This window comes from Apus apus, chromosome 18, assembly GCF_020740795.1.
Source record: "Apus apus isolate bApuApu2 chromosome 18, bApuApu2.pri.cur, whole genome shotgun sequence".
NCBI lineage: Eukaryota > Metazoa > Chordata > Aves > Apodiformes > Apodidae > Apus > Apus apus.
This window is the reverse complement of record NC_067299.1, coordinates 11,622,056-11,630,526: the sequence shown is the minus strand read 5'-3', so window position 1 is coordinate 11,630,526 and position 8,471 is coordinate 11,622,056. Positions and strand designations below refer to the sequence as shown.

The following is an 8,471-nucleotide window of genomic DNA, read 5'->3' as shown; positions in this document are numbered from 1 at the left end:
TTAGCAACAATTAGCATAGAGTCTACTCGCTGGGAAATATAATAGTCATCCAGGTCTGTCTTTCCTCTCCTGCACAGCCCACCTCCTGCCCTTTAGCTGGAAGCCTGAAGCAGACAAGTTTAAAGATCATCTGGCTTCTGTTGCTCTCACTATACGTGTTTCTGTCAGTACCTCCTTTCCTCTGGGGGTCTTCAGAAACAGCTTCTTCCTTCATCTTTTCTGTGCTAAAATATTGGATATGAGTACTTCCAGGTGTTACTTCACAGCTTATCCTCTGAAAGTGACGGAATCCTGCCCATCTTCCTCTCTTTCTTTGAGAGCTAACTTCCAAGTTCTCTGAGAATGGACTTTGATATGTCTCCTGCTCTGGAGAAGGCTTTTGTTCCATCTCTTTCAGCCAGCTGCTGACATGAGGAGCTTGTCTCTGTCATGTGGTGACACCAAGTCCTAGGAATCACACACATGATGGGGCACCAAAGGCCACTGCCATGAAGATGGAAGGAAAAGTCACTTCTGTGACTGACTGGGAGCAGCTCTGGGCTGAAATCAAGGTGATAATCTGTACCAATGAGCCTAGAACTAAACCCTTGCATAAAAAGATGTTATTTTCCTTAGAAGAACTGGACCAGATTTCTTTGCCCTTTTGCAGCTCTCCTGTGGCAAGAGACACAGCTGCTGTAGGAATCAAATGCTAACCCCAAGATTTCCTTCCAGAGCCACCAGCCCATCTCTGCAGCCCCATCAACCATGGACCTAGGTTATCAGTGAAAAACAATGTATTTGACCAACCTTCTCAGCTCAAGTCTAGTTCCCCAGTCTTAAGAACATCCTGCCAACTAGGGCCAAGATGAAAGGCCTTTCTAGTCCACTGTCCTGTCTCCCACAGAATCTTTGGCAATTTTGTACTAGCAAGTAGAAAAGGCCTCATTAAACTTTTCTTCAATTTTTCTAGTCACTCTTTGAAGCCAGGCAAATATTTAGTATCCACTGTATTTTTTGGAAGTCAAAGTAATCAACAGAGGGTAATTACATAGTGGGTGAAGAACCCCTGTCTTGGTTTGTTTTGAATGTGTTTGCTTGAACTGCATCTTTCCTCCTGAGGCACTAACTCTCTTTGTACTTGGCAACTTGGCACACAGACCCCATTTTCTTGGATAGCAGCAGGAGAAGAGGAACTATTTGGGAGTCCTCCACGGAGTCACAGGCAGCTGCAGAGGGTGCAGAACTGAACTCAGCCCTGAGATATGTCAATGCAAAGGAGCACAGGCTGTGTCATCTGTTCCCTTCCCACTCTTGGGAGACAGTGGGAATGGTTCTCTTATTCAAACTGGAGCACAGGAAGTTCCACCTCAACATGAGGAAGAACTTCTTTCCTGTGAGGGTGACAGAGCCCTGGGACAGGCTGCCCAGAGAGGCTGTGGAGTCTCCTTCTCTGGAGACTTTCCAGACCTGTCTGGATGCCTTTCTGAGTGACCTGCCCTGGTTTTGGTCCTGCTCTGGCAGGGGGGTTGGACTTGATGATCTTTGGAGGTCCTTTCCAACCCCAACATTGAGTGATTCTGAGAGTCTATGATTCCTGGCGTGTCTATCCCATTGATGGATGAGGGACAGTTCACCTTTCAGGCACAGCTTGTTTCAGCCCCAGGCTCTTTCTTAGAACATAGATTGGAAGGTGCTGATGATGTGTCTTCCTTTTCTGCTACTTGAGCTCATCTACCAAATGGAATTTTTGGAATAAGTCTGTCTGCTTCTGTTGGCAGTGTCCACACTTGCAACAGGAATCCTTTTGGACTTCACGAGTGATTGGTAGGAACTCTGGACATTCTTCACATGTCTTTCCTGATCTCCTCTGCATTGCCCTCCACAGGTACACTCAGCTAGAAGACAGCTGTGCTGGACCTAATGGCTGTGCTTGGTGCTTCCTCTTCTGAAAAAGTGCACCAGAAGGACCAGCTTCTGACTGGAGAAAATGTTTTTTCCAGCCCTTCTTTCTGGAAATAGGGATCTCAGGGTGGAGGAGGCAGGATTTATTACTTCTGGATTTAAGCATCTAAGCTGATACTGATGCAGTAAGGAAGAGGCTTTCTTTCTCCATGTCTGGCCATGTATTTTTGTGAGTCATCTGGTCCTTCAAATCATCTGTCATTTTTCTTTTTTCTTTTTTCTTTTTTTTGTTTTCTTTTTGCTGCAAGAACACAGACCTAACACTGAGATGTTACTGCCTCATATCAGTCCATCGTTATCATGCCACCAGGTGCCCAAGAAGTTCACCACCTGCTCCCAAGCCCCTTGCAGTTTTGTCACTGTGTGTCCCCCCTTGTTCCCTGCAAGGGAGATAGATTCATAGATGCAATTGCTGAGGGCAAATCTTCCTTCAGATGAGATCTCTATGTTCCTTTGCTTACATCTTGCAGACAAAAATAATGTCATTAGTGTTCCTGCTGGGTCATAGTGAGGTTTCCCACAAAGACCTTAAAGAGCTACTGTGGGATCAGGTCTGGCCCTGAACTCTTCATGTCCTGTCTGAAGCCCAAAGTGTTTGTCCTGCCTGTGCCACCATGAGTTTACTCGAGGATCTTGGCACTGTGGCAGATTTTGAGGCAATTGTGCCTTTTATGGCTAAATGAAGGCAGACGTGACAAGCAGGAGCAGCATTTCTGTAGATCCTGCCAGGGTTTTATAGCAATTAATGTTTGGCAGCTGGTACCCATTGCTGTGAGGGCACACCCATATCTCTATCTTGAAAATGGGAGCACTTTTTGGATCATTTGTTTTGTAGTTGTTTTCTAGTGACAGTTTTTGGAAAATTAGACTAATTCCTGCTCTCTCAACAGCAGCCCCCAAAGATGTGAGTCTGATTCTGTCTTTCAGGCCATATTTCACAGGATCTGATAGAAGTACAATTGCTGAGGGTGCTGCCAAGGGCAATGTGTACAAGGTATTTACCCAGTATTCCCTTTTCTTCCCAGATTTCCATCGGCTGGCAGTTGCAGCCTGGAAGTGGCAGTGCACTCAGAAGGAGGACACCAGAGTGTGAGCACAGGGTGACAAGAATCTGAAAATGTGCAGCAGCTGCCAGCTGGGTGCCCTGGTTCCTGCAGCAGTGGAGCTTTGCACACAACAGCGACTTTGCATCATTTAAACTATTTATTATTTTTATCAATACTCTACCTCTTTTTATTTGCTTTCATTTTAACTTTGCAGGGCATTAGTTACTCCATTCTGTACACCTTTTCTGTCACATTTTCTACCTGTCAAGTTTATAAAGCATCTAGTGATCAGAGTAGTTAATAGGATGTAATGTCTGAGCTGTCTGTGTTCTTTAGATAAGTCTGAACTTGTAAACAGAAGCCTTGGAAACTTTCTCAAAACTTTCTCAAAACTTCCTCACTGGGAAGCAAATGAGGGTTAGTGCTGTGTTTAGAATCTTTGTCTTTACCACTGTTGGAAGCTCCAGTGTACTCAGCAGAGATGGTGTTTGGTGCTGTTACTGTCTCTGCTTGAAGTCATCCTGTGGCCCTTTGCTGGGAACTGTGTAGGAAACAAAAGCGTAGGAAAGTCACAAGATTCTGGGTCTGATGGGGTCAGGGATTTCAGGAGAGCAGTTATAGGACAGATGAGCAAATTTACTGAGCAATTAATCAGGAAATGTTCTTCCTGCCTAAACCAACGCTCTGTTCCAGCAGCAAGTGTCTCTTTTGACAGGGGTATCCATTACATAGGACAGCTGCCAATCTTTTACATGAATGGGGAATTCTTCTGCTTCAATAATTTTCAAGTGGTATTGATAATGACAAGTTTTTCGTGCTTTCTTTAAATGGGTCTTGAAATGAGTTTTTAATTTTTAAAATCTTATTTAAGGCAATTGTTCCCTTTATGGCTAAATGAAGGCAGATGTCCCCAAGCAGAAGGGGCATTTCTGTAGTTCCTGCCAGTGTTTTATAGCAATTAATGTTCAGCAGCTGACTGAGAGTAGATGTTGAGTTTTTAATACCTATGCAATAGTATTTGTTAGATACCATTACATATTTATACATATTTCTGTTAGATACTATTTGGAGAATATATTTATTTGAATATAAATATTTATAGTGGTTTTTTAATATGCTAATAACATGTTCTGGAGCTGGATCTTCTGCAGTGCAGCACTTTGAGAACTCATGTATTCAAAACTATGTTTATCCTTGAGCCACTCCCTGATGTACTGTGAGAGAGCACAAGGAGAAAGCACACCTCTTACTTTGGGAACTAAGAGTTGGGAGGTTTTAGGTAACTCAAGACAATGTAAAGCATTTTAGCACCTTAACAGGGATGCAGCTCAGTTATTTGAATAAGAAGTAACTTCTGTGATGGACATTTTAAACTGTGTTTTTGCTAATGGGGACAGGGTGGGATTTGGTTTACCTTGAGGATGCTCTTTTCTACTCCAGCTTGGGCAGCAACAAATGCAAGTTTTAAACCGAAATGAGTGTTGTGTTTGTCCTGTCTCTGTGCTGGAAGTGACAGACCCAAGCCCACGCCAGGCCCCCTCACACATCGCAGCCCTGCTTGGGCCGAGGGGTCTGACCCGCTGGGTCCTTTCCCTCGGGCTGATGCCAGCGGAGACCCGCAGCCGAATTCCAGACCCCTGACATCAGCGGGACCTGCAGCAGCTCGGAAGGGGCCGCGGCACCGGAGGGAGCGAGGGCCGAGGCCAGACCGCGCATGGCAGGGCTGAGGCCGGGCCCGGCCGAGGGACGAGGCTGCCCAGCTCGCCCGCAGCCCCGGCCCCGCAGCCCCCGCACCCCGGCCCCGCACCCCGGCCCCGCAGCCCCCGCAGCCCCGTCCGGGCCGCGCTGCGGGCGGGAGGGGGAGCCCGCGGCCCCGGGGGCGGCGGCTCCGGCTGCTCCACCCTCTCTGTGTCAGCAGGTAGGAGAGCGGGGCCGCCCGGGGCAGGACACGCCGCGCCCCGCCGCTCCGAGCCGCCCGCTCCGGGAGGAAAAGCTGCCGGGGCTGCCGGGCGGAGCCGCGTCCCTCCCCGGGAACGCTCAGGCTGCCGGGCTCCGCTGCCGGGTCGCTGCTCATGTCCCGGGTGTTGTTTTCCTCCGTGCTCCCTGCGTGGAGAGCCGAGAGTTGTGTTTGCTGTAGCCAGAGGAGAGACTTTGGTGCTTTAAAGGAGGGCTTCCGAAGTGGCTCTGGGTTCTCGCTCAGGTCTGTAGGTGACATGCGGACACTTCACTTTCAGCCATGCCTGCCCCGGGAGCTTTCTGTCTGCAGTCATTTTCTCCCTTTTGATCTTGCTGGCTTCTCTCTCGGGCTGTGGAGCTCCACTCGCACCTACCTGCCTGCTGCATGCGTGCCAGAGAGACTGCTTTCTCTCTCGTAAAAGGTTTTCTTATTAGAAATACAAAATCATTTTTAATTGTTATATATATACAAGTATATATATATAAGGCCAAGACCAAACATCAACAGACCCACACAGTTTTCCAAAGCTACTGGAAATAACTTTTGCCTAGGATTTACAGCAGCCTTTCCACCCACCCCGGCCCCTGCGAGCTCCAGCAGGCTCTGCCAAACAGGTTTGCAGATCTTTCTTTCTTTTTTTTTTTAAATCACTTTTTCTCTTCGTAGCAGCGCGATCACTAACTTTGGTGTTAATGGAAAATATCCTCTGTCTAAATTCTCTCCATTATGAAGGCTCCTCGATACTTTTCCTGTGACCTTTGGGCAGACCATGGAACTTTATATTTGAGTTTGTGGGGCCTTTATTCGGGATCTTCTTAATGTGTGCTTGGAAGTGGTCATACCGGAACTTGGGCGCGCACAAAAATAGTGCGAGAGAAACCAGATACGCTGTAACTTTTTGCTCGATACCTGCTTGGCTCGGTATTGAAACTTTTGAAGTGTTTTGGGGCCCTTTTATTTCCCGGGAACTTGAAACAATGAAGAGAAGCTCCATGCTTTATTAATTATCCTGGAGAACTGCACCCAGCGTCAGACTCTGAATGTGGATTGCTCGGAGAAAAGTAAAGTTTGATCTGCAAACCTGAATGAAGCAATTCTGGCACGCAGAGAATGGAAGGGATCAGCTCAGTGTGGAAGAGAACGGTGCAGAAGCAAACTTTCTTTTCACCATAAATTCAAGAAGTACCTGCTGCATAGTTTCTGAGAGGGCTCCTGGTAACTGCAGGTAACATTCAGGGGGAAGTGCCTGAACTTATATTGTGGGAAATGCTGGCAAGAAGGTGAGATGTCTCTCAAGACTATATGAGATGGATGTTTTGAACCTGTGGATCTTCCTAAGTCTGGGGCAATAGACATGAGGACACCACATCCATGGAGGGATCTCCCCATGCCTCATCTCTGTGGGACTGAAGAGTTACTCATGCTCCCAGGTGTTCCTGTATATCTGAACTGATTTCTTGCTTGCAACCTGTTTCACTGATCTTTCCGGATTCATCTGCTGGAGGAGGGACTCGTAACTGAGGATATTTTTTTTTTTTTACTTTGTTTGTTTTAAATATGCCTTTGAGCTCCCAGTGGCCTTTGAGCACGTGGCAGCAAGGAAGAGAAGTGGTGATGGTGAGACACGAAGCAGTTTCCCGGTGAGCAGCGCTGGCGGTGCCCGAGCCCCTCTCCCCTCGCTGGGAAACGCGACGAGCTTTGCTGAGGGCTGGAGCCCGCTGCAGGGTGAGGACGCGTTCCCGAGCGGTATGTGTGGCCCGAGCCCGCTGCTGCAGCTGGTAGCATGAGTGCTGGCCCCCCGCTGCAGCTGGCTGTCCTCTGGCCCTGGCTGCTCATGGCGACCCTGCAGGCAGGGCTTGGCCAGACCGGGCTGGCGCTGGCGGCGGCCGTCGAGTCGGAGAGGGCTGCGGCACAGAAAGCCATCATCAGGGTGATCCCCCTGAAAGTGGAGCCCATCATACTGGAAGGGGAGTTTGCTAACATCGCTGAGGTGACTCCTGCTGAAGGAAAACTGCTCCAGGTAAGAGCAGCTTTGTTTCACCCAACTCCACCTGCCTTACCTTCCAGCCCCTGTCCTTTCCCCCCTTTTCTCTTGGTGCTGCTTCATCTCCCGGCACGATGGCTTTGATTTTATTCCCCAAGTGCAGATTTACAACCAAAGTGACAAGGCAGTTTTTCCATGAGCTGTCCACCAGTGGGTTTTGTCCCTTGGTGCTCTTGCTCCCCAGCCCTGCGTGCTGCTTTGGGACAGAAGGATCATGCAAACAGTCGATTCTTCTTGGTCACGATCTGGGCCTGTGTTCATGTTGAGTTTTGGATGTGGTTGCTTGATCCCTTAAAGATTATTGCATATCTTAATTGATGTTATACAGCTGAGTTTGTTGAGTCACATGTTGGGCCATTAAACCTCTGATGGAGAATGTGATTTTTAAATGTTTGTCATTGTGAAATTCCAGAGGTTTTCTACACACTTCTGCTGCGAGCTGGGGTTCTGCTACAGCTAAAATACACCTCCAGATTTCTCCCACACAGCACGTTGTTGTCTTGTGTATTGCCTGTACCTGAAAGTTGAATTTTACCCACACAGTGGTTCCTGTGGTGTCACCACCATCTATTTTTATAAGTGAAATGGATGCTGGTTTTCTGACCCTTACTATGGAAAGAGCATTGGAACACCTCGCCGCGAGGTGCAGATGCTGCTGCGAGACAGAGCGGAGCTATTTGGTGAACAGACCAGTCTCCTGATTCTGCTCAGTTTTGAGTTCAGTTTCGAGCTCAGTTTCTTGAGACCTAGTGTGTGCTCTCTTGTTTCTCTGGGTAATTTACTTGGCAGCCATGGGCAAAGCAAAAAATGGAGAAACAGCCTGCATTAATATTAAATCTTAATTGTTGCATGGCTTTTTTCAGTCTTTACTTTCCAAATGTGGTGTGTTGTCATCTTAATTAGATTTGTAGCTTGGAAATTTAAATCAAAGTAATACATTTTGGATAGTCTTATAAGGAAATAAATACAATTGAGTGAGCTTTAGAACATGGTCACCTATCTAGGAAGGAAAATGAGCAATCTGCGACATTCATAAACCCTGTTTTTCCTACTCAGAATGGAAGTGCTAAGTAATTGTAGTAACTGTAGTACTGGGCTAAAAAGATATCTTCGACCAATGTACTCAAGGTCCTGTTCTCTCGTGAGGCAATGTCCAGGAAAGTCAATATTTATTCCTTACAAAAACTACAGTGGTGGTGCAACTGAGCACAAAGTATAGAGTGGGACCTTTTTGAAAGGAGAAGATGATAAGCTCCCTTGTGGGGTGTGTCAACGTTTTTTAACCAAGTGCTGTCATACAGAGTGGGAGTTTTGTATTGCCCGCCATCTCAGCAGCACAAATGAGACCTTTTGGATACTAAGCCATGAGTAGTGTCAGATTCACAAATGGACTTCAGCCTTTAAACATCATCCTCAAAATGGAGAGGGCTGGGGAAACATTAATCTCATCTGTTTGGTTTGTGTATACAGATACTGACCT

General features: G+C 47.2%; 1 protein-coding gene across 2 annotated transcripts in view; it reads left to right on the top strand.

Moving 5' to 3' along the window:
- Positions 1 to 4,963: 4,963 nt before the first annotated feature.
- RNF43 (ring finger protein 43) overlaps positions 4,964 to 8,471 on the top strand; it is a 63,122-nt gene continuing 59,614 nt past the window's right edge. Inside the window, exons 1-2 of one of the 2 annotated variants that reach the window (XM_051635956.1) lie at positions 4,964 to 5,190; positions 5,680 to 6,967. In XM_051635956.1, the coding sequence (XP_051491916.1) occupies positions 6,731 to 6,967 (237 nt within the window). In that variant the 5' untranslated portion in view covers positions 4,964 to 5,190; positions 5,680 to 6,730. Of the gene's footprint in view, positions 5,562 to 5,679; positions 6,968 to 8,471 lie in introns of both variants that reach the window. The other variant, XM_051635958.1, reaches the window with a different exon arrangement.